At 35.1% G+C, this 25,025-nt stretch overlaps 4 protein-coding genes and 1 pseudogene across 7 annotated transcripts; 2 read left to right on the top strand and 3 right to left on the bottom strand.

The window, feature by feature from the left end:
* Positions 1-3,413: 3,413 nt before the first annotated feature.
* LOC116114800 (exonuclease 1-like) lies at positions 3,414-4,343 on the bottom strand. Its single transcript, XM_031400948.1, has 2 exons — positions 4,046-4,343; positions 3,414-3,953 (listed from the first exon to the last, which is right to left on the bottom strand). The coding sequence occupies exons 1-2, from the start codon at positions 4,249-4,251 to the stop codon at positions 3,869-3,871; spliced, it is 291 nt and encodes a 96-aa protein (XP_031256808.1). The 5' UTR covers positions 4,252-4,343; the 3' UTR covers positions 3,414-3,868.
* An 82-nt stretch (positions 4,344-4,425) lies between these two features.
* LOC116114812 (exonuclease 1-like) lies at positions 4,426-8,665 on the bottom strand. Its single transcript, XM_031400961.1, has 12 exons — positions 8,505-8,665; positions 7,940-8,059; positions 7,522-7,645; positions 7,258-7,395; positions 6,947-7,156; positions 6,556-6,731; positions 6,386-6,458; positions 5,824-5,947; positions 5,198-5,364; positions 5,030-5,081; positions 4,591-4,943; positions 4,426-4,497 (listed from the first exon to the last, which is right to left on the bottom strand). Exons 1-12 carry the CDS (start codon positions 8,663-8,665, stop codon positions 4,426-4,428), a joined length of 1,770 nt encoding a protein of 589 aa, XP_031256821.1.
* A 3,431-nt stretch (positions 8,666-12,096) lies between these two features.
* On the top strand, positions 12,097-14,412 carry LOC116114796 (bidirectional sugar transporter SWEET2a-like). Its single transcript, XM_031400943.1, has 6 exons — positions 12,097-12,410; positions 13,051-13,087; positions 13,165-13,381; positions 13,480-13,638; positions 13,727-13,846; positions 14,011-14,412. Exons 1-6 carry the CDS (start codon positions 12,350-12,352, stop codon positions 14,122-14,124), a joined length of 708 nt encoding a protein of 235 aa, XP_031256803.1. The 5' UTR covers positions 12,097-12,349; the 3' UTR covers positions 14,125-14,412.
* Positions 14,413-15,117: 705 nt separating this feature from the next.
* Positions 15,118-17,891, bottom strand: LOC116114794 (annotated as a pseudogene).
* A 1,259-nt stretch (positions 17,892-19,150) lies between these two features.
* LOC116114795 (transcription factor GTE10) lies at positions 19,151-24,558 on the top strand. 4 transcript variants are annotated; one of them, XM_031400942.1, is made up of 11 exons: positions 19,151-19,402; positions 20,622-21,583; positions 21,754-21,817; positions 21,889-22,032; positions 22,115-22,179; positions 22,285-22,351; positions 22,441-22,524; positions 22,692-22,792; positions 22,948-23,014; positions 23,851-23,972; positions 24,071-24,558. In XM_031400942.1, the coding sequence occupies exons 2-11, from the start codon at positions 20,768-20,770 to the stop codon at positions 24,323-24,325; spliced, it is 1,785 nt and encodes a 594-aa protein (XP_031256802.1). In that variant the 5' UTR covers positions 19,151-19,402; positions 20,622-20,767; the 3' UTR covers positions 24,326-24,558. The 4 variants fall into 4 exon arrangements, with proteins under 4 accessions (XP_031256802.1, XP_031256801.1, XP_031256799.1 ...); XM_031400941.1 differs by having other exon boundaries at positions 19,152-19,402; positions 20,751-21,583; positions 22,671-22,792; XM_031400939.1 differs by having other exon boundaries at positions 19,152-19,402; positions 22,671-22,792.
* Positions 24,559-25,025: the final 467 nt, after the last annotated feature.

The following is a 25,025-nucleotide window of genomic DNA, read 5'->3' as shown; positions in this document are numbered from 1 at the left end:
TAATCAGATAAGAGGTATGATTTGGACATGTGCTTTTAAGGGGTTTAGCATAATACTAGAATAGTTTATTAATTATTTTAACCTTAAGTTTGAATTAATTATAAAGCAACACAACTTGGTTTGAGATCTCTTGGGTCTCTAACCGGAATTTCGGGATCAAATCCACTCGATTTACGGCCAACTACCCATTAAATTATTTCTTAGGTTTAAGTTGTCACAATTTAACTTTAATTTGGCCGTAAACATCAAATTAATTAATCAATATGGTCCATTTTGCATAATTTTAACAAGCAGCTAATGATATTTCATGTTAACCACCTCTAGCCCTAGGTGGCCTAGTGGGATGATAAAAATTCTTGGGGTATCAATGTTTTGAAAACTGAATCAGACCTTAACCCGATCAAGGGCTCGGTTCACAATTTAATAGGTCTAATCGGTTAAACCGGTGGTCTAAATAGTTTAAAATCTTGCAAAAACACCTTTAAAAAATATGTTTCAATCTCTGTAGGCTTGAAATATAGTAAATATACCTCTACAATCTATTTGGGTTTTGACTTTTCCAGACAAATTACGGCTGATTTTAGCGTCACAAATTCAATCAAACACCATCACCTGAACCACTGGCATTTACTCTACAAAATTCATCTAACTTCGGCACTTGGTAGCCCCCTGTTCACTAGGCGTGACTCGTATATTGGATTGATTTTTTCAGCCAAATTCCGACGTCTAAAATTCAATCCGACACCACCTCTTGAACCACCGACCTTCCCTCTACAAAAACCCTCTAATCTTAACACTTGGTAGCCTCTCGTTCGCTGACGTTAAGATTAGGGATTTGGGTGACAGTGAAATTGAAAATTCTAATTACAGAGGACACCGATCGACAATCAAACCAATCTGATTTTCAAAACATTGGGGTGTATTACTTAAAAGATCTTGAGTTTAATTCCTTTTAGTTGCTAATATGAATAACCATTAGAGAGTTATTCGGTTGTTAATTTTAGGATCCTAAAAAATTAGTTAAGATATGTGTAAACTAGTTCACCGACCAAAAAAAAAAAAAAAAACCGATATTTCATGTTATGTTACATATTATTATTAAGAATACGATCAAGTTAGAATTTGGACTCAGTGTCCCACTTGTCCCAAAATTTGTTATCATTAATTAAACTATAAGATAGAGATAGAAAACTAGGCATGATATTATTATAATTAACAATAATAAATTAATATTTAAAAAAAAAAAAAAAAGAACTTGTTACATGACAACGAGGCCACGTGAATGATGCAGAGACACGTGTCGAGTAATAATGAAGTTGTAGTGGAAAAGCCCAGACAATGTCAGCTCGTTTTAATTAATTACGTGGACCACTTCACAGCCAGAGATTCGTCTTTAACTCCTTAAAAAAATACAATTTAATTTAATTTAATTAAACAGGATACGATTGGGGTTCATTACAAAATCTTTTGAGTGTCGGTTCTGTCTTTGAAAACGGAGAAAATAAATATATAAAAATTTAAAAAATGGAGAAGAAATTTGAGAAAGGATTTGATGATTCAAATACAATCAAATCTAGCAATGGGGTGGTTGTTGGGATGCAACTGGATTTTGTAAGACTGTTATGTTATCTGCACAATTTTCAAATCTCATCTATTTAATCTATCGTGTTTCTTGTAACTTAATATATTTAGAAACGCGTGGTTAGATAAAAACTTTTGAGTATATTATTTAAGAGGTTTTGAGTTTGAGTCATTTCTCAATTGCTAATAGGGATAGTCATTAGAGCTTATACCCAGTCGATAGTTTCACGATCTTAAAAAATTAGTTGAAATATGCATAAACTGATCCGGACATCCATAATCATAAAAAAAAAAAAAATACATTTGGAAACATTACCATCTCTGGGTAATCGAATGGTTTTATAAGGACTCATAGATATATTATTTAAGAGGTTCTGAGTTTGAATTTCTTCTCGATTGATAATAGGGGTAACCTTTGGAGCTTTTACCCAACCAATAGTTTCAAGGTCTTGAAAAATTAGTTGAAGCGAACGTAAACTCTTAGTCATTAAAAAAAAAAAAAAAAATACATTTGGAGATATTTATTAACAATTTTTCAGTTTAATTTCAACCTTTCAGAAAAAGAAAAGTAATCGACATAAGTTAGGTTGATTTGCTTTAAAAGGATGATTGCAACTAATGCCATTGAAGGGGAAATGCCTAACCATTTATGGAGGAAGAAGGTGATGAAAAAAGGGACAAGTGTAACAATTTGATGCTTGCCCATTTGGTTGAAGAAGAAGAAGACGAGTAAAAATGTTTTTTTAATTTAGAAGAAGAAAGATGTGATATCAATCATCCAAAAGGAGAAAGAATGGATCAAAAATGGTCAACTACAGAAAGTGACAAAGCGAATAGAGGAAGAAGAAAGAGATACGTGCTGGTAAGAAATTGGGAGAGTTCCCCAGCCATTGCGCTATTGTTAAAGATTTTTGATTAAGACATTCTCAAATCTGTTGTCTAAATTACTATAATCAGCTCTAATATCATGTGCTTAACTCATTAATCATTAATAAACTAGTTTCATTACCCACCTTATCCTACACGCTTCATACACGTATGCTTCTTCGGAGACCAATCCAGTGGCCTAAACTTGGCAGCTCAGATGCTGTTTTCTAGTTTGTTAGTCAATTATTAGCTCAAATGGTTTCATGTTAGGTCATACTACAATATTTTAGGCGTTTTACCTGTTATATATTATTTGGTGGATTAGAGTTTTTAACGTGTGTTTCTCGTTCATTTGAAAAAATGATATCTATATTTAAGTCGACGAACGACGAACGTACTCTGAATCCCAATATTTGAGATGGGAGAGTGACAAATTTGAAACCCTCCCAATGAGGTAGATAAGACAATATGTGATAATTATAATTCTTTGAATCTCATTTGATGAGATAGATAATAGATGTCACAAATATACCCATCTAATTGCACTGCGTTTTAAAAATTATACATTATTTAGTAAAATAGAGTTTTTGACGTGTGTTTCTCCTTCATTTGAAAAGATGATATCTAAGTTTAAGTGACGGATGCATTCTAAATCTCAATATTTGAAGTGGGTAAGATACAATCCGAAACCCACCAAATGAGATAGATAGGACAATATGGGATAATCATAATTCTCTTAATCCCATTTGACAAGATAGATAGAAGATGGCACAAATGCACCCATCTAACTGCACCACGTTTTGACAGTTATATAGCCATTGCTTTTCGATTATAGGTATTTACAAGACCAAGACTTTCTTCACACAAGCAGATTGTTTCATTCATGACCAGAGAACAATAACAAGAACCAATATAAGACACAAATTAATCTTTCAATGTCAGTAGAGAATACACACGATGTGGCATTTACAAAAAATGGCTCTTTACCGATTCTGTGTTCAATTATGAGATACAAAATCCTTTACGCAGGAACAAAACAATGTGCCGGAATGGTGGGATAGAGCACATACAGGAGTTTATCATCACATTGACAATAACAATTACAGGAGTTTCATATAAATGAAAACACAAGACAATGTACTGATGACATCTCAATTTACAGAGATATGATTTGAAGTGTGAAAATCATCAATTGTGCTGGTGGCAACAGAACCAAAGGCCTCGATTAATCCATAATCAGCCTTTGAGTATAATCAGTCCTGAATAAAGCTAAAAGCAACTATTAGAACAAGCCAATATAGAACAAGAAAAGTATCGAATATTGCCACTCACAGTTCTAAAGGAAAACAGACTCGAAGCTCCCTCTGCAACAGCACAATGATGCCCAGGCAATAAAATTCTGCTTAAAGAGTATCCAAATTCAAAATCTCCGTGATGGTAAGGCAGACTTCTTCTGGCTATTAGGTACATAAGCAAACTGTCTCAAATCCAATGCAGTAGATGATCTTCAAGGGATCAAAACCAAGTGGTTAATAATGATGCCAGTAAACAATTTTAAAAAGCAGAGAGGAGCTTTAACATTGAATAAATAGACTACCGGTTGGTACAAGTATTCCGAACATCTTTGAGAGGAGCACGAAGACCACTAGCACGAGAACCAGACGAGGAGCATCTAAATGATGATACCACTGAAACAAAACTTTCCATTGATTTCTCTGCTATTTCGGAATAATGGCCTAAGTGCGAAATGTTGGAACCAAACTTTCCTTCATCAGTTCTTGTCTCCAGAAAACTTTTGTCCATGTTACGATCACAACAACCTGGAGGTTATAAAAGAAATCAAACCAGTAAACAAATAAAACTCTTCTGCATTAAATTTGGACAAAGATAAGCTAGTAAATACAGTTTAACTTGATTAAAAGAATACATATCAATTGATAAATATATATTACTTGCCAAGAGAGAGTAAACTATGAGTTATTGAAATGAATACGCACCAATGGTTGGAAGGGATGCACTGATACGCATGTGCTTTGCTCTCACATTTTCCTGGAGTTAGAAACAGTTAAAACACAAACATACTAGAAAATTCTTCCCCTCCTGAGAAAAAAATGGGAGACACATGATAGTTAAAGAACCTACTTTTTGCACACTGTCGTTTAACAAAGTCTTCCTTTTTACAGTTGTGCCCTGGGGACAGCTATTCTCAGAAGAAAACCCAAGATTGACATTGTCAGATATATCAATGGCACCATCAACCACAACTAGAAGCTTTTCTGATTTATTCTCCTGACCATTCTTGATCACTTGCTTTTGCTGAAAATATGAACTTCTTACGATGACCTTTCTGCTCTCTGTTCTTGTCTTTCCCTCGACTTCATCAGTAAAATTCTTACTTTTATGCACCTTTTGCAATTGTAGAGAAGGCTTATGTATTGAAATATCAGGTTGTGGAAGCAAAGTATGTTCTGGACTACTCCTCTCAACCACCATATCTTTCACAGTCATGAACAGAGAAAGGAGTCAGTACTTACTGACAAAGGAAGTTGTAAATCTATTTGAGAGGAAACAATATTATTACCAGGACTCAGAGATTCTGAACCAGGAACTTCAGATGTAAGACCCTTTTTGTCCTACAAAAAAGAAAGAAGACGAAAGAAGAGTTCAATTTAGTGATATTCAATTGAAATTTTTCATAAATCAAACTCGTATCATTGTGAGAATTTTTATCGAGAGGGACATTGCCCACATTTTCAGAGTTTACTGGGGATGGCAACGAGCAGTTTATTCCATAGGAACCCTCCTCTACATTAACTTGCTCCTCAGGGCTGACTGAAGTGGTATCCTCTGCATTTGGAACATTAGGTGACATCCGAGGGGCCCTGAAGTTTCTCTTTGCTTCAAGAGATGCAAAACCTTCGCATTTTAAGGAACAACTAATCACATAATTTGGACCCATGCACAATTAATAAGGCAGCACATAAATTTCTGGCTCAGTTATACCATAACCTTATGAAAATAATTTTCTAACATATCTGTCCTAAAACCATTTCTTTCCTTCAGTGTCATATTCTTACAGCCGTATCTGATGACTAAAAGCATGTTTCAGTAGAATCATCCCAAACAAAGATTTCCTTAAACATGAAAATAGGGCACATGATGACAGCATTTTGTCTCATTTGCTGGAAGAGAGAGAGTACTCCAGCATGGCAAAAGAGAATCACCTACATCTATTTCCTGGCATTCTGAAGAAATAAACACATACTCCTACATAAGAATAACAAACTTAAATTTCTAACCACAGATTTTGAAAAATGATATATCCAAAATCCTCAATAAGATAATAAAATCTGACAAATGGGCATCAAAGGATACAAAAATACTTGGTCAGGAGATTCTTCTGCACAGGCAAAACAAGCTTTTTCCTTTCACTTTCAGGCCTAAAATTTTTGGGGTGAGAATTTTTGTCAAGCACAAGCTGAGAACTATCACTGCCTCCCTGTTAGTTAAAAGAAGACAAAAGATTGAAGCACAAATAAAGAACAAATTCTACAATTTATCCCAAAAACGACTGGGGGGGTGTCAGAACAAAAGCAGAAAATTAGAGACTTTAAGCAAATGCAGACTTTCATTTTTGCTTTTTTGTTTTACTCGATACAAAACATGTCTAAGTGATAAAAACATGTCTAAGTGATAATAATAGGTGTTAAAGTATTGCTTATGCAAAATTTCCCTCTAAGTTTACTCCAATGCATGCTACAACTACGTAAATTTGTAGGATTAACAAGTAAGTTTCTTTAAGCATTCTCCTCATTCAACATATACCCTAATATCACCTGATAGCTGAACACACAATAGAAGAACAGAAGAATCTAAACTTCAACTAAACACTCGCACACAAAAGGAATATAATAAAATAAATATGCAAAGAGTATACCTGGAATGGCATTTGAGTAAAAGGGTCAAGATCACCTTGTGCTATACCTTTAGCTATAGGCTGTGGTATCAATGTATTTAAGGTTAAGGTATTTTCTGATGTATTTAATAAAAACGCTTTAAGATGAAGAGACAATATGACAAATAAGGTAAGTTGTAATTGAAGGATATGGGCCTAAAAAGTCCAAATCATCACCATTGCTGTTGGATATGTCAGACAAATGTACAATATCTTCAGTGATTGGATCATAAACCCGTTGATGCTGGAAAGTCAATAGTGCTTTCTTGAATGATTCTTCATATAAAGGAGGAACTGAAACTGTACTGTACTTCAAGTGCTTAATAACCTAAAGTGAATCAAACAACATTTGGTATTAAACAGAAATTCACCAGAACTTCCCCACAATACTTTAAGGATTTGAAAGTAAGAAAAATAGACAAAAAACTGAAGCTCTAGAAAAATATTGAAAGCCCTAATCGTTTGTTTGCTCAGGGTAACTGATTTTGTTGTTCTATCAATTGAAAGAGATCAAGCATTAAGTTCATTCACAATTAAACTCACCTTTTCATAACTTTTGAATTTACTAATAAGTGCGTGAGCCCTTTTTAGGCCCATTCCTGGCAGTGACTGCAAATAGTCACAACCACTCAAGATGCACATCTCAAGAACCATTTGCTTAGTGAATCCTGCAAAACTGAGGTCCTTATTTTTCTGCAGCATGGAATACTGAAACTGAACACCTTGCCCAAACTTGTCCATTTTAAAGATTATCTGGATCAGGAAGGATCATCACCCCAGGAAAATTATAAGTACTATAGAAAATGAAAGAAATAATTAAGACCTTAAAATTAATCAATTACTAGATTACTCACTCTAGGGCAGCCAAATGCTATAAGATCAGAGTCTTCAGTGATAATTGCATCAACCTGTCTGCTGATTGCCAAGAAGGTCATTTGGGCATCAGCCTCATAAGGAGCCACAACATAACATACATTCTCTTGCTTCAATACCTTCCACAAGTGACCATGTCAGTAGAGGAGCAAACATGTTCTAGAGTTAAGATTCAATGTTTGATTTGAAGACAGATCCTGTTCAGAATAAATCAAACAAATGCCTTTATAGACCCCCTTCCTTACCTGAATCAGATCATGTGCAATTGAAGGAGAAATATCAACAGCTTTTTGGTAGAAATCATAAGCAGCAGAAGTATTCCCATCTGATTCACGCTCAATGGCACGTGCAAGATTTTCCTTCCTTGCCCTACATTTTTTGGGCACACAACATTTCTTTCACTCCACAAAACTGATAGCTATGGCAAAAGAGGAGACACAAGTCTAGTGGATTAATCTATTCATTCCCGAAATGGGCATTTAAAATATGTTGAATAGTGAATAAGCTAAATTTTACTTTATAGCTGATGGGTAGCAGAATACATATTCAGTTAACCTAAGTTGTTTGGACTACAGCTTTTAAATTGTTTAGCACTTTTGGACAGCAAAATTAAAGCAAGACCAATTAAGTAATCAAAAACTTCAAGTGGCTTATAGAGCATACCTGGCACGCTTGTTCTCTTGTTCAATCTTCATCGGTAGAAGACCTCCATCGAAGACAAGAATAGGTTTAACACCATAATGCCGCAGCAAATTTACTCTATGCATGCAATATCCAATGTGCCTAAAATATCATAAAAGAACACGCCCATGTAAGACTACAACAAATACCCAGAATCACAGTAGTAATAGGTTTAACAAATGTTATTCTCTGTTCATCAATACACTCGTTAACCTCATTAGAACAATATACTTCTGATTAATGCCGGGAAAAAAAAAAAAAAAAATCTTTCTTATTAAAAAAGTTAGCATTTTCATTTGTAAGAACTACAGAATAGAAAACGTCAGATCATCAATACAAACTAACAAATGAAGCCCAATATTCAGTTTGATAAAATAGTGAAAATATTCAACTGCCTTATGCAACGGTACAACATAATCTGTTCATCAAATCATGAAGACAAGGCATACCCATTACCCCATTTCGATCAAATATTGAATCTAAAACTAAAACTAACAAAACACATAATATAAATTAGAATTCAGTAGAGAGAGAGAAACAGATAGACCTGGAGGTGGGTAAGCCCTTGCAGAGCTCCCTGCTACAAGAAAAAGCACCTTTGTGGAGCCAAGAATAGGTATCAACAGCCACAAAACAACCCTCAAGCTCTTTGATATGAATTGGTAACATTATCGATTTCAACAGAGGCAATAGCCCTTGTATTCCCATTTTTATTTATTTTTTTATTTTAGCTGAATTTGGTGAACGGTTATTCTCTGAACTGAAAATGTTTGGCTTCTTCGCTTCAACAACTAAAATCCAATCTTTAGCGAGAAACAACGAGTTTATAGAGAAATTGGAAGTGGGGTTATTGAGCAAATGAAAGAGGATTAGGTTACCAAATTAAATGGCGGGAAAGTTTCAATTTTGTCGATGGTGGTGGTGGTGGAAGGCCTTCTGATTGGGCTGACAGATTCGGGTTGATTTGAAAGGCCTGTAGATTCGGGTTTTTCAAGTATTTGGGCCGAGTCTCAATTGTAAAGCCCTAATCAAAACTTTTATGAAAGAAATATATTCATTCTCTATTTTATATTTTTGTTTTAATTTTTAATTCTTATATAAACCCTAAATCTAAATTTTCTAAATCATTAAAACATTTTTTTTTATTTCAAATAATTCATTGTTTATGAAAAAATATTATTAAAGCTATGGAGAAAATAAATCACACAATGGAATAAATATGAATTTGAAGAAGAAAAACAAAATTCAAATTTGAGATTGGGAAAAAAAGGGTACAAATAAAAAAAAAAAAAAACCTAATTAAGAAATTGAGAAAAAATGTGTAAACAAAAACCCTAATTAAGTTTGAAATTTGGGAAAATGCTATAATCAAAGACCCTAATTAAGTTTAAAATTGGGGGAAATGGTTGTAAATAAAAACACAAATCAAATCTAATTAAGCAGAGCTATTTTTGGTATTAAATAGGTTTTAATTTTTTTTTTAATATAATAAAAGTGTGTTTAACAATGAAGAGAGTGATTAATTTAATTCCTATAATTATTATAGACCTCGTGCCCCTATAAAAGATCCATTGACTCATAAGTTTTGCCCCCCTTTTTTTTTTTACTAGTTTATATCTTCAAGTTAATAAAAAAAAAAACCATTATGCTGATTTTGATTTTGATTTTTGATTATAAATATTTGCAAGAACGAATTTAGGGGTTAGTGTTTGTCGATTTGGGATATCTGATTTGAAGGTTTAATTTTGTGTTTTGGAACAAATTACATCGGGGCGTTAAATGTCGTTTTTACAAATTTTTAAAACTAAAGAATATGGATAACACTTTAGTCCTCACAGTTTATAAAATATAACAAATGAAACCCTACTTAGCCGAGCCACATCAGGCTCTCGAGCCTACGAGCCGAGCCTCCCCATGTTCGAACTCGGCTCGTTTTATGTAACCAGCTTGAGCCAAGTTGACTTGGCTAACCACGAGCTGAGTCATAAACGAGCTTTAGATAAGCCGAGCCAGCTCGTGAGCCGGCTTGTACTTCAATCAAATTACCTAAGACTAAATGCCAGTAGTTGTCGAAACGGTGCACGATTGGTCAGATTTGATCGTTTCATGGTCGATTACAACTAGATCCTCGTGGATTTGGCTGGAAAGAAACAGCTAGATCCATTATGGTCGTTTTTTACCAGATCCTCGTAAATCTAGTCGGTCATAAATGACTAGATCAACGCATAACCAACTAGATTAGACTAGAGATCAACAATGATGGCCAGATCTGATTGTGGTCTTGAGTAATTTTGTTAAATTACAATGGTCATAATGTCTTAAAAATTTTGTGTATAAGTATAAAATTGTCCATGAATTTCTAACTGTATTGACTTGTTTTTGATTGGTGCTTTCACCTTTATTTGCCCAAACAGAAAAAAGACGAAAAAAAAAAAAAAAAAACCACACACACACGCACGAAGATGGGCATGAAAAATGCTTCCATATATAACCATCTGGTCCCTGTCATCTGTCCCCATTAAATTTGTCTTTATTTGTTGTTGCTTTATCTGATAACATTATGAAGAGATGATTAATTAGCATAAACAAAAACTAATAACATCCAACCCAAAAAAAAAAAAAAAAAAAAATACTCAATCAATCACATTTTCCACATTTTTGGAAAATCCATTATAACAAAAATTCTGGATTATTTACTGGAAATATATGAAGTTATTTAACTCAGAGACAAAAATGTCCAGTTGGTCAAGATATTGATTGCCAACTTTAAGATTCTGTAGTTATCATAACATTAAAAACTACAAAACCAACATGTGATTTTATTATTTTTATTTTTCAAGATAACTATGAAATGGGGTCCTCCTTTTCCGTATATGAATTTTATTTTATTTAATAAGTCCTACTTAAAGTTTTCTTCTCCACGCAAATTGCAATGGTGCATGATTGGTTCATTTCCATCACATAATATTAAATAATATAAGTCAATTTTTATTAGGGCGAAGGCGAACGACCAGTTCCCACCCAAGGTTTGGCCTAGTGACAAGTTCCCACCCTAAAAGTTTCAAAATGATAGTTTCCCACCCATCCATTCAATTTTTCCGTTAATTTAAACTTCTGAAGGATAGAATGGTAAATTTAGTTTATTTTTATTTTTTATTTTCTTTTATAAAAATTTTGATAAACTGCTGCCGACCACTGCCCCCTCCTCTTCCATAACCTCCGTAATCACCACCTGCTGTCGGCCCGATGCGATTCTGACGCGTCTCTTTTTGGGTAAAAGTTAATTATTAAAATAATAAAGAATTACAGAAAAAGGGAGAGAACCTTAAGCACCAACATCCTTCTTGGACATGACCAAGGAACAAGCTACACACAAGGAACCTAGGGCAGGGCACCCAGCAAAAGACTACTTAAATCAGCAGACTACCTGGATTAGCAAAAACCACAAGACCTGTAAAATGCTAAGTATAATGTACGTCCAAACCAACAAGTCCATACAAACAGCAAAAAGGCCTTCAGAAACAATCTAAAAAAACCAGTTTCCAACGGCTGAATCAGCCTGTACATTCTTCAAACCAACAACACCACACTGTAGTCTGTACACTCTGCCAGGATGCAACAACCATGAAGCAAACCAGCTGCTGCCTTGGCTGGACAGAAACAACCATAACCCATCAAGAGGAGGCAAAGAACAGCCCAAAATAAAGTCAAGTATGATTCCAAAACTCGATTGCATCAACCGTAACAAACATGTGCTGGCTTTGTTGGAAAAAATAGCAGCTCAAAACCCGCAAGGCATAACACATGAAAAAAAATCAAAGGCCAGCCATAACCACGATTGAGAGAGGAAAGACAAGAAGAGAAGAAAAAGAGAGGGGAGAAGAAAGAAGGAAAGAGAAGGAGAAAAATTAGGAATTTTGTGTTTTTAAGTTTATATACAGGTCATAAAATGACATGATTATCCATTAATTTTTTTTCAAATTACTATTCTATCCTTCTGCAATTAAAAATAACCGAGAAGTTGGATGGATAGGTGGGATACTGTCATTCTGAAACTTTTCGGGTGGGAAACAGATAAGGCCAAACCTTGAGCGGGAAATTGTGACTCACCCTTTTCATTAATATAAAACAGATATAATGTATGCAAGGACAAAATCCAAACCATTAGATATGTGAAAGCTTTAACAGACGCAAAATAATGATAAGTGGTTTACATTTCTTGATTATTATTATTAGATAATAAGATTTTTAGAGAATATGCTATTTAAAGTTGGATTGTATATCAAGACTAGTGTATGTATATAAGTAAAGGTTCATTAAAGGAATTTATGTACGCAGGTACAAACAAGACATATAGAGAGAAGTTAGAGAGAGAATTGAAGAGATTGATAGATGTTTTCAACTGGGTTCACTGCTGTTTATTCAGTTTGCAGTGATGCAGCTGGGGTTGCCGGTAAACTTCCATTTAACCTTTTCAAAACCTCCACTGGATTAACTTCTTTTGATCAATTTGATGCTTTGTTTTTAAGTTCCGATTTTGTAGAATTTGTTTATTTTTCTTTCCTATATCAAGTTGCCCTATAGTATGCTTAAAGATCAGAGAGAAAGAAAATGGTGACAAATTTGATATTTTCTTTATTTTTCTGGGTTCTTTGGTCTGCAAAATGCCTGAATTGAAGAGGAATTTTTCAGTTTTTTGTTCTATTTAGTTGCCGAGAAAGTGCAGGAAAAGGGAGTTCAATATTTCTTGCTTTTTTTTTTTTTTTTTCCATTATTATTACTTTTGTTTTTAAGCTTGCTTGACATTAAGAAGAAAAATTTGTTTGTTGTCTCAGATGCACAAGCATTCTTACTTTTAGTTTGCTTGATATTTCATATTTTTATGTGACAAAGAACAGCAAAAATATAAACTTCAGAGGAATCCCTATTTGGTAAAGATGAAACTCTTCTGCACTGCAGTTTTTACTCGATGGTGATGCTGGTTTCTGCTGAAACCAATTGATGCTTAATGTCAGACAAAACAATAAGATTCAGTTTTATGGACAAGATAAAGCTGAAGTGAACGAATTCTGATACCAATTTGTTGATTGCAGGGAACCTTTTTGCTTTTGTCTTGTTTGTGTCACCCATGTAAGTAGTTTAATGATCTTTCCATCTAAAGATTGAGAAATGAATGAAAATTGAAACTCGTATGTTTGTTTGATCAGACCTACATTCAGGAGAATTTTAAGAAACCAATCAACGGAACAATTCTCAGGATTGCCTTACATTTATGCTCTCTTGAACTGCTTGATCTGCCTCTGGTATGGCATGCCCCTTGTATCACCTGGTGTTATATTGGTTGCCACCGTGAATTCAATTGGAGCGGTTTTTCAGCTAGTTTATGTGAGCATCTTCATCGCATATGCTGAAAAAGCCAAAAAGGTATTATCCTTGCATTTGATTGGTCTTTTTAAGGTGATATTCAATTCTGCATTGCTTGATTCAACATGGGTTTTACGGTCTTTGGGTGTTGCTTGCAGCTGAAGATGTCTGGATTGTTAATAGCAGTTTTTGCACTATTCAGTATCATAGTCTTTGTGAGCATAAAACTTTTTGACTCTGATGACCGGCGGGCATTTGTTGGATACTTGAGTGTTGCTTCTCTGATTTCTATGTTTGCTTCGCCCCTATTTGTCATTGTAGGTCATCTGAAAATGTTAAAGCTTTTTTAATGTTGGATTGCACAATTCCTTTCCACTCATACGTTTTCATGTATACTTTATGCAGAAATTGGTCGTTAAATCGAGAAGTGTTGAATATATGCCATTCTATCTTTCTCTTTCAACCTTCTTGATGAGTCTATCATTCCTTGTGTATGGAATGTTCAAGGATGATCCTTTCATTTTTGTAAGTACTATGTTTATGATTATGGTGATTATATATTATATTTTTTATTATGATTACATCCTCATTTTATCAATTTGTTTTCCAATGCGTTGATGTCCAAATACTCCCAAGGTTCTGTCTCTACTAAACTGATTTTTTCTTTTCATTGATATTTTTGGATCCAGGTCCCGAATGGAATTGGAACACTATTGGGGATTGTTCAGTTAATGTTGTATGCCCATTATAGCTCCAAATCTGGTGAAAACTCAAGAGAGCCCTTGCTGGATTCATATGCATAAATGAATCTACTAAGCAACACAGAGCTTCTTGCATGGTAGTCAATCTATTTTGTGTGTAGCGGATAAGTGTGCCATCAAAATCTGCATAATGAATAAAGTAATAGGAATTCATGTCATCTGAATGACATGATTGGTCTCAAAGTCCATAGGTTTTCCGAATGATATGAACCACTAAGTGAAGTATCAGTACGAAGCATTTTTGGACTTACCCAAATCAGTCGTTTGAGTGACTGGTAATCTCTCTGTAGCTCATTGCCATACTGAAAACAGAGAAGTATAGAAGTAATGCTGGGATTGGTAGATGATAAAGGGGAAGTTCAGTGTATTTTGATTTGAGCTTGATCCATTGCATTGCTAGAGGCCTTTCTTATTCCATTCTTTGTGCAAATCACTGATTGGAGAAAAAAACATGAAATATCTATGTTCCAGTCAACATATCTGTGTTATCGTGCTCTCAAAGTTGTATTATTGAAGATGCATCTCAAGCAACTTCCAGGTTGGATTTAATGGTTTTAGTGATTTGGCCATCTGGGTTGGTTGTTTTGATAAGATATTTTAGGTTTGTTAATTATTAGTAATCCATGGATCCAGCCATTAGAGAAAAGCATGTGAAGCTATTGTTTGACTTTGAATCCTAACATTAATACCAAATTTCTTAATAAAGGTAACAAAAACTTGCACATAGAGCACAAGCTGCTGCAGAATTTCTGTCCATTTGAGGCAATCTGGATGCTAGGAACTGTCTAAGACCAATAGAAACTTTTAGAGCCACCAGCTTTTAATATGGCCAAACCACTGAAAAATCACCTTACGCTCAATAGTTTCAAAAAATTTGTGGGATTCAAGCAATAACCACCAATTAGAAGACTAGAAATTAAAAAAAAAAAAAAGGATAGTATAAGATCTATTTTGCGGTTGCGAAATTCAAAGCATTGGGTTGAACTGTATTTTTGAGACAAAAAATAAATAAATAAATAAAATTCAGTGTAACATACGAAGACATGCCTTTTTAATTTTCACTTCTTTGGAAATTACAATATCATAATAGAATTTCTACAAATTTACACGCAATAAATGCTAGAATTACCTAACTAAGAGCAATATGCAACTAATCTTAAAGATTACAATCCTACTGGCCTCCAGCAGATGATGAGAATGGGCTCAAGGTTTGAGCAAAAGCCTGGTACTTGCGGAGATCAGAATCACTCACACTCCTACGGGCATACTTCATAGACTCTTTGAAGTGCACAAGCTTAATTTCAGACACTTCCTCCAGGGGATATTCCTCTTTCATAGCTTCAGGATTCTTCCTTTTTTCCCTTTCAATATTCTTCTCAATCTCTTCTTTAATTGCATATTTACATGCTCTTTGGCAGATTTCTGTGATATCAGCACCACTAAAGCCTACAGTAAGCTTGGCAAGAGCTGCAAGGTCAACATCTTCTGAGACAGGAGACTTTCTTAGACATGCCTTGAAAATTTGTAGTCGGGAACTCTCATCTGGCAAAGGTATGTATATTAATTGATCTAGGCGACCCGGCCTTAGAAGTGCAGGATCAATAACGTCTGGCCTATTGGTAGCCCCAATCACAAAGATGGTTTTCTTTGCTGACAAGCCATCCATCTCAGTCAAAAGTTGATTCAAAATTCTGTCAGCGGCACCACCAGCATCACCTACACTGTTTCCTCTTTGAATGGCAATAGAGTCCAATTCATCAAAGAAGAGAACACAAGGAGCAGAGCGACGAGCCTTGTCAAAAACATCCCTGATGTTGGCTTCACTTTCTCCAAACCACATGGTGAGGAGCTCTGGACCCTTGATACTAATGAAATTTGCCTTACATTCATTTGCAATTGCCTTAGCCAGCAAGGTTTTCCCACAACCAGGAGGGCCATAAAGGAGAACTCCTCTTGAAGGTGACATGCCAAACTTCTCAAACATTTGAGGATGCTCCACTGGATATTGAACAGTCTCTTGAAGCTCCCTCTTAACTATATCAAGGCCACCAATGTCTTCCCAGCTGACTTTAGGCACTTCTACAACAGTTTCGCGAAAAGCAGAAGGGTTGCTGGTTCCAAGAGCAGTGTTAAAGTGCTGATCTGTGACATTCATGGAATTGAGTATCTGAACATCAATGGTCTCATCTTCTACATCAAATATATCCATCTTTTCTCTAATGCACTGAAGTGCAGCTTCAGTGCAGAGAGCTGCAAGATCTGCCCCAACAAATCCATGAGTTTCCCTGGCCACTTTTTCTAAATTTACATGTTCTGAAAGCTTCATGTTCTTTGTCTGAATTTGAAGAACCTCTAGGCGACCAACTTCATCCGGTGCATTGATATCTATTTCCTTATCAAATCTCCCAAACCTCCTCAATGCGGGCTCAATGCTCTTAGGCCTATTTGTAGCTCCAATAACCATGACATAAGCAGAAGATTTCATCCCATCCATGAGTGTCAGTAGCTGAGAAACAACCCTTCTCTCCACTTCACCTTCTGTCTTTTCACGCTTAGGAGCAATGGAGTCGATCTCATCAATAAATATGATTGAAGGAGCATGCTCTTCAGCTTCAGCAAATGCTTTCCTGAGATTACTCTCACTCTCACCAGCCCTACCAGACATAATCTCAGGTCCATTAATACACAAAAAGAAACATCCTGTTTCATTAGCAATAGCTTTTGCAAGCAATGTCTTTCCAGTGCCAGGAGGTCCATAAAGCAAAATCCCTTTAGGTGGCTTAACGCCAATAGCCTTAAAAAGCTGTGGATGTTTCAGCGGCAACTCCACCAACTCTCTAATCTTCCCCAACTGTTTCCTCACACCTCCAACATCTTCATAACCAACACCATTAAGCCTCTCCTCATCCTCTCTCTTCACTGGCTCCCCTTCGCAAAAAATCTCAGTCTCAGGGGTAACCACACAGCGCTCACCAGGGTCAGTTTCAACAACCTTAAAATCCACACTGCACATTCCTCCTTTTACAGGAAAAAGATCACCTTTTCGCACAAGACGATACGAGTCGGCAAAATAAGGCTCCAAATAAGCATTAAAAAAGTCCCCAGTAATGCCATCAACAGTGTCATCAAGAGGGAGAACATGAACTCTCTTTGCGTCCATTACATCGTCACAAACATGAACAGAAACCCTGTCACCAAGCCTCACCCTCAAGTTTGTTCTTGCAACCTTATTTAATCTTATTTTCGATTCATCACAAGTGTCATCAGCAACTGCGCAGCAAACAGTGTCCCTCTTTCTCTTGCCCTTGAGCAACACAGTGTCATAACTAAACACGTTAAGTTCCTCCATGGTATGTGGGTGCAATGCTATCACAGAGTTGTCATCTTCAATGGCGTCCTCCACAACAAGCCTATTGGCAACCTTCTGACGTTTAGACATAGTAAACAAACTTGAACAGCAAGTTGAATTGAATTGAAGAGAAGAGAAGTGTATTTTGATGTATTTATAATGTTCAACTCCTTGTCCCATTTCACGGAGGTGAAGGGAAAAAAATTTAATCCATGAACCAAAAAGTTTCTGTTTCTGTTTCCTAATTGTAGTTGAAATAATGAATTAAAGCATATGGGTTTATATTGGAAAATAAAATAAATAAGAGAGGTAAAACAGTCCTTTACAAATTCTAATTTAAATGGGTGTATTCAACATAATTAATGAAAATAAAACCTTGTACAATTAGGAAACAGAAACAGAAAACGAATTTCATAGAACTCAATTTATAAACCTATATTTATGTAAAATATTGTATAAGAAAATAAAATAAAAAGAATTTCATAGATTGTAATTGAATAATTAATTCATACATATAAAAAAATATAGCTATCATATTTACCAACAGCCTCTTATAAATTATTAAAATATAATTTAAGAAACAACAGCACCCCAATCCCATTGATCAAGGAAAAAGGAATCTCCATTAGATGCTTTGTAACTGAAGTCCACAAAAAGCAGAAATATCTCTCTCCCATGAAAGGCCCAAGAACGAGAATTAAACTAAACCTTGGTGATCTTGAAGGACCTTGTAGTTTAAATTAATCACGTACTCGTTCTTGGCATCAAAGTTGACTTTGTGCATGGGACCATCCCTGGATGAACCACATCCAACAGCTGGCAACGAACTGCACCGAAACCTGCCTGCAATTTCAATTCAAAGATCCAAACAAATTTTCTCAATAGCAGAAAACAATAGAAAAGAAATTCGGGTTATAAATTGAAGATAAAATGAAGAAGAAATATCTCTTCGACTTTGGAGAGTTGATCCAAGGGAGAAACTCCGATCTACCAACGAAGTAAGCTGCATCCATCATGCCGATATTAGTTGGCATGTCTGTATTTCTTTCATTCTAACGACTCTTTAGTTCTAGAAAGCGAGAGATAAGAGGATTTAAAATGAATGAAGAGCGAGACTTTTTCATCACTAATTCATATACTCTCTATTCATTTATAGACAAGCCCAAATTTAAAACGATCTAATATCTTATTTCTTCTTTTAATATGAGGTATTGGGTGTGGATCTTTCGTTCATATATGCTCTATTCAATTATAGAAAAACCCAAACTTATAACGGTTCAATATCTTGATTCTTTTTTTCTTATTGTTCTTTTTTTTTTTTATAGAATTACAATTTTATTGATCTATCCTAATTCTCATGGTTTCAAAAGAATATATATATTTTAATAATTTATAAGAGGTTGTTGGTAAATATGATAGTTCTATTTTTTTTATATGTATGAATTAATTATTCAATTACAATCTATGAAATTCTTTTTATTTTATTTTCTTATACAATATTTTACATAAATATGGGTTCATAAATTGAGTTTTATGAAATTATGTTTCTATTTCTGTTTCCTAGTTGTAGTTGAAAAAATAACTAAAGCATATGGGTTTGTATCGGAAAATAAAATAAATAAGAGGGGTAAAATAGTCCTTTAATATATTCTAATTTAAATGGGTGTAGACGTAATTAATGAAAATAAAACGGTGTAAAAAGTTACGCGTCAACGCGGCGTAAACTAAAAAACCAAAAGAAAAAACATAAAACAGAAATCAAAAACCCTAGAGGAGAGCTGCTCTCTCTTCACTCACTCTCTTTGCTTATCTTCTTCTCTCATTCGAAAACCCAAAGCCTCCTCTATTTTTCTCTTTCCCTTTAACTCTCGTATTCATTCAAGACGAGGGCTTCTCTGCTCTTAATCCGAGTATTCACCGATCGGATCGATCGATTTGTTGAAGATTTTCGCCGGCTTTGATTTGATTCGAGTAAGTTCTTCAAAACCCTAAACCCGGATTGTCTAGTTTTGTGTATTCATGCATATTTGTTACTTTTTTAACAACCCTTTTAATTTTTTTGGTTGTTGAGATTCGAATAGAAGAAATCGAAGTTTTGAGTTCTTGTTTTTTTTTTCTTTTCTTTTTTTTGAAGTTTATGTTTGTTAATTTCTGTATTTGTCATTTAATCACCTGGGTCAGTGACTCAGGTGTTAATTTTTGTTGGTACACGTGCTTGGATGTTGGTTTTGGAACCCTAAAACCCCAGTTTACTTTGCTAATTTTTTTTGATGTTTGGATTAATTTGTTCGCTATTGTTAAAATTGAGTTCTAAGTTTTGTAGTTCTTGGTAGCATGACTGGTGGATATGTTTTTTTCTTTCTTTTTTGGGCTTTGAAGTTTGATCTGTTCTAAGTAATGAATTTGGGAGTGTTAACTGACTGCCGTAATTGTTATTAAGAGAACTCATGTTACCTTTGTTCTGGTTTACCGGTTTTTTCTGTCTGATTATATAGAATTCAACTTCTGGGTTTTTTTTATTTATTTTTTATTTTTTTTTACTTTATATCGGTTTAGTCTTTTTAAGATGGCAATTTATTTGGGTCAAGGTTAATTTTTGAGAATGTGGTTGATTTTAGTTTTGGAACCCTAAAACCCTAATTTTCTCCTCTTTTTGATGCTTGGATTGATATGTGTGCGATTGGTGAAATTCAGGTCTAAGATTTGTTGTTCTTGGTAAATAAATTATGGTTATGGGCTATTTTCCTTAATTTTTTTTTTTTTTGGGGGGGGGCGCGGGGCTGTGGTTATTGCCTTTGTCCTGATTTACCTGTTTCAATGTCTGGTTTTGTTTGGTTTGATGTTTCCTGTTCATTTGATATGTGATGCTTGGATTGTTGGGAGTTCTTTCTTGGAATAGGATATGAGTTGAGTTCTTTGGGACTAGCATGCTTAATCATGTTCTCTGATGTTCTTTGTGATTTTAAGTTCATACTTTTTTATTGATTATGATGGTGTGTACTTTTGTTAATGGGGCTGGCATTTGTCTTAGAATTATAGTTTTCCTTTCCGTTGCTTCGAGGTTGGATTTAGTAAATCTAATTTGTTCCATTTTTTATTTTATCATATACTGAACTTTTGATATCTACTGTACTTAGGTACTGCGTTAATGAATTTTGTGGTGCTTATCTACTGCAATAATTTGTGACAGGATTCTTTGTTGAGCAATTCATGCATGTTGTTTTTCTTTTGGGAGGACACTGCTTTACCCAGTGTCGCTTGAGGAAATTGGTTGTTTTACTGTTTGAAAATCAGCAAATATAAAAGCTTCTTCTTCTAGTTTTTGCAGTTTCAACCATGATTGCTGCTGAAGCTGTAATAACTAAGAAGAAGTTGAAAATTAAGTTTGGAACCCAGAGAATTGAAGTTGTTGCTGCAGCACGATCATGTGAATATGGGCAGCAGGTAACAGTTGTTGAAAATTGGCATCACAAAACCTCTGGGAATGAAAGTAAGCAATTGGAGATGAGTAAATCACATCCTTCATCTGATTCAAAAAGGATGTTTGCATCTGCATCTTCAAAGGAGAGACCTCTCATGCTAGCTGGTAACAAGCGTGAAGCCCAGGATGTGATAGAGGGTCCAAAGGATAAAAGGCGAAAGATGGACCGTGGTTTAACTCACCAGTGTTCTATCCTTTTGAAATCACTGATGGCCCATCCAGCTGGCTGGGTTTTCAATCAACCAGTGGATCCAGTGAAATTGAATATACCTGATTACTTCTCAATTATATCAAAGCCCATGGATTTGGGAACAATAAAAACAAAGCTGAATAAAAATATGTACTATGGAACTGAAGAGTTTGTGGCTGATGTCAGACTGACTTTTTCTAATGCCATGCTCTATAATCCTCCAGAGAATAACGTTCATAAAATGGCAGAGGAATTGAATGATCTCTTTCTTATGAAATGGAAATCCTTGGAGGATAAATGGACCCATGAAAGACCAAAAGCTGGAATGGGGAAAGTGGTAAGTGGAAAAATGATGGAAGTCAATGATACAGTACATAATAGTCCCAAAACACCTCCCTTGCATAATTCTTTGTCATCAAAGAAGTCAAAGACAGGTGAAGAAAGGGCTGTAAGGAATCCCTCTTATACAAGAGATACAGAGGTAAGTAATTTACACTGTTAACATTGGACTTCTACAATTGCCAAATAAAAATAATGCTCAGGCACATCTGTGATAATTGCTTTTAGACTAGGTAACCTTTTAGTTATTTTATTTCAATAGAAGTATGCCATGCATCTGCACTGCCTGAGTTTGATATGTTTTGTTCTTAGGTAGAGCGTCCCAGACCATTACAGAGCTGCTCTAACAGGACAGCAGGGAAACATTTACAAAAAGGTATGGAATGGCAGAGTAAAGTTTCTGCTTTATGGCTCTTTACAGGAGCTAATTTGGAATGTGTCTTATAGGCACTGATGGTGGTGGTAGACGTGCTTGTGGCATTGCTAACAAGCCACCATTGAGCCCAGTTGCATGCAAAAAGTGTGGCAAATGTGATAGCACTACTTGTCGATGCAACCTTCCTAGTGATTCAACTCATGCGTCCTCAAGTGGTTAGTTGAACTTTTCATTTGCTTCTTTGTTTTAGGATATACTGCAATAATTAGTTGACAGAAACTTATTTCTGCTGCATAGATATCACTTCAGAAAGATCATTGGGTGGAGATCATCGTGCTTGTAGTGCTGATGCTTCTAAACTGGTATGTATGATATTTCTGTTTAATGTAATGAATTGAGTCAAGTGTTAACATAAAAAGATATTTATTGTGTTTAATGTGCAATCAAAACATTGGATTTAAATTTAGGATTGTCAAGCAAAAAGCACGTCAACATCACAGACAAGCAAGTCAGATCCAGATCCAGATTCTGATGGTGAGGATCTATTATTATTTCAACTGCGTGATATTCTTGTGCTTATTACTTGTTCTGAGCATTGTTGTGCCGTTGGAAATTATGTGAAGGGGCTGTAAGTGCATTGGATGATGGGAATTTATGTCCTAGTTCTCAGCTTACACCTCCTGCAACAGATTCTGCATCTGCAGAAGGTCAGTATATACCACTTAGTTTCTGTGATGCCTAGATTAGGTATTAATTTCTCCCTGTTAAACTTTTGGTCAGTGAGCAAAACTAGAGAAGGGGGAAATAAGCAATCATTTATACTTAATTTTTGTGTTTTGCTTATCTGATGTAGATTGGACAGCATCATTCCTAGGTGCACAAATGTCACCAAAGAAGGCTCTCCGTGCTGCTATGCTGAAGAGTCGTTTTGCGGACACAATTTTGAAAGCGCAGCAGAGGACACTCCTTGATCATGTAAGACAAATTTTATTATTCCGTTTTCTTTTTTAAGAAAAAAATGGAGGCTAAGTTGGATGTAATTTTGGGTAATTTCCTATGTGCAAGTTTCAAGTCTTTGTGGTTCACTGGTGACCATCATCTCTAATACATGCTCTTGTCTTGTTGTAAAGGGTGACAAAGCTGACCCTGTGAAGTTGCAGCTGGAGAAAGAAAGATTAGAAAGGAGGCAGCGGGAAGGTGATTTAAGCAAACTTTGTACTTGTTTATGTGCAGTAAATTTTTATGCAGTTTAGTAGTTTTTGAATGGGTGAAAAGCATTTTTCCAAAAAAAAAAAAAATTGATTTTTTTTTTTTTTACGGCTTTGGTCAAATTTAAGTTTTCGAGAGTGTAAAAATAAATTCTGTTTTTTGGATTGGTGAATTTTTTCTTTTTTTCTTTTTTGGAAATTTAGTTGTTTTATTCACTGAACCAAATAAACCCAAATTTCTTGCCCCTTTTTATTTGAGACTATTACATGGATAAACAAGGTCAGTTATGGATTTCTGTTGAGGTTTTGTGCTTAAACAGAAAAAGATGGTAGAATTTGTAGTGGTCATTAGATGGTCATATTTACAAGTGTCTTTGAATTCATATTGAAATTGGAAAGCAACAGATGTATTAAAAAAGTACAGTAGTGAAAGTGGTCCTTGATGCTAGAAATTGTTGCAAATACAAACATGTGAACGATTCCGGAATCATTTTCTTTTTGTGGAAATAACTGAAAGAGTAATGTGCTTAAAAAATGATAATTTAATTTCTTCTTGGAGTGTAGGGTGTTGAATTGCTTGACGCGGAGGGAAATACTCCACTTAGTTCTTGAGTGCTTGATTTTAATGTCTAATGCTAATTTGAGAACTATGGGCTTGAAGTGATATCCTGTGTTTAAGGCTTTGTAGCTGTGTAAATCTAGTGCAAATTTTGATGTCATGTCCTATGGGCTTGATACTTTTCTCCTTTTAGCTGTCATTCTTATGGTTATGGCAAGCTATATTTCTCTACCGTTCGTTAACAATCTGGTTTTCACATTTTACAGAGAAGGCTAGGATTGAAGCCCAAATTCAGGCTGCTGAAGCTGCCTCACGAATGAAGGCAGAAATTGAGTTGAAAAGGCAACGAGAGAAAGAAAGAGAAGCTGCTCGAATTGCCTTGCAAAAGGTAAACCTTTTATTATAATGTTTTTGTTTCGTCATTTTGTTTAACCTCTAAACTTATTAATAGCTCATTTATAGAGGTTATTTATCATTGATATGCAGATGGAAAGAACTGTTGAGATAGAACACAACCTGGAGATTCTGAAGGAACTTGAAATGCTAACTGGGTTTTGCTTATCCCCTCACCTCCTGGAGGGTGATAAAGGGTCAGCAATGTCAAAGAGAGCATTTAAGGGACCAAATTATGAGAATCCATTGGAGCGCATTGGTTTGTTTATGAAAAACGATTATTTGGGGGATGACGATGAGGAGATATTGAATCTCAATGGGGATGGGGAGGAAGGAGAGATTTTTTGATGAAATTAAATTTTGCCTCAATCTACTACTTTCTTTCCAATTTTCCAACTCTCTTGTTAATACGTTGGGTAGTGAGAGGGAAAAGGGGACATGAGATTGTAAATGAATACACTTGGTTTTTTATAGGGAAAGGGAAGGGAATGGTTGGCAGCTTTTGTAATTAGATACACGTTATTATTATACAAGATTAAATATAGTATAGGTTATTGAGCCCCTGGCTAAGCCATCACAAATGAATACTCTCTTGTAATTGTGCATTAATTCTCTGTTGAAAACCAAACTATAGTTTTTGATGGGTGATGGGCTTAGTTAATCAGATTTTAACTCACTCTTACAGGTTAATGGATGCATCCCATCAGCACCTACCAAAAGAGTTGAAACAACTTTAATAATTTAGTTTTACCAATGTGGACCTTACCCTTAAACAACATTCTATAATGGTAAATACTTCTCTCATCAGATCCTTGTAATAATTATAGCTCCAGAGTGAGTATTGTATTGTATTGCATTTGCATAAGAATACATCTTTTCGGAGAATTCTTGATACTTTTGCAAAGGGCAAGATGGTTGCTCTTCTTTATTTTTTGTTGTTTCGACGACCTCTATTGGATCCCTTGTGTAAAAGAAAAATGATTTGAATTTAATCATGCATGAAGGAGCCCAACAATTGGCCACCGATTTACTTTGTTGGCCAGATTGA

Source organism: Pistacia vera, unplaced genomic scaffold (genome assembly GCF_008641045.1).
Source record: "Pistacia vera cultivar Batoury unplaced genomic scaffold, PisVer_v2 Contig723, whole genome shotgun sequence".
Classification (NCBI taxonomy): domain Eukaryota; kingdom Viridiplantae; phylum Streptophyta; class Magnoliopsida; order Sapindales; family Anacardiaceae; genus Pistacia; species Pistacia vera.
The sequence above is the reverse complement of the archived record's forward strand: the minus strand, read 5'-3'. Positions and strand labels throughout refer to the sequence as shown.

Bases quoted from the DNA above. Each gene is read 5' to 3' on its own strand.
- LOC116114796 (XM_031400943.1), top strand. From the start codon at position 12,350: ATGTTTTCAACTGGGTTCACTGCTGTTTATTCAGTTTGCAGTGATGCA. The intron at 12,411-13,050 runs GTAAACTTCCAT...TGTTGATTGCAG, and splicing joins TGATGCAGCTGGGGTTGCCG to GGAACCTTTTTGCTTTTGTC. The intron at 13,088-13,164 runs GTAAGTAGTTTA...TTGTTTGATCAG, and splicing joins GTCTTGTTTGTGTCACCCAT to ACCTACATTCAGGAGAATTT.
- LOC116114795 (XM_031400941.1), top strand. From the start codon at position 20,768: ATGATTGCTGCTGAAGCTGTAATAACTAAGAAGAAGTTGAAAATTAAG. The intron at 21,584-21,753 runs GTAAGTAATTTA...TTTTGTTCTTAG, and splicing joins CTTATACAAGAGATACAGAG to GTAGAGCGTCCCAGACCATT. The intron at 21,818-21,888 runs GTATGGAATGGC...TGTGTCTTATAG, and splicing joins AGGGAAACATTTACAAAAAG to GCACTGATGGTGGTGGTAGA.
- LOC116114812 (XM_031400961.1), bottom strand. From the start codon at position 8,665: ATGGGAATACAAGGGCTATTGCCTCTGTTGAAATCGATAATGTTACCA. The intron at 7,396-7,521 runs GTAAGGAAGGGG...CACTTGTGGAAG, and splicing joins TTGCACATGATCTGATTCAG to GTATTGAAGCAAGAGAATGT. The intron at 5,365-5,823 runs GTATCCTTTGAT...TAAAATGCGAAG, and splicing joins TCTCCTGACCAAGTATTTTT to GTTTTGCATCTCTTGAAGCA.
- LOC116114800 (XM_031400948.1), bottom strand. From the start codon at position 4,251: ATGGACAAAAGTTTTCTGGAGACAAGAACTGATGAAGGAAAGTTTGGT. The intron at 3,954-4,045 runs GTAGTCTATTTA...GATCCCTTGAAG, and splicing joins CGGAATACTTGTACCAACCG to ATCATCTACTGCATTGGATT.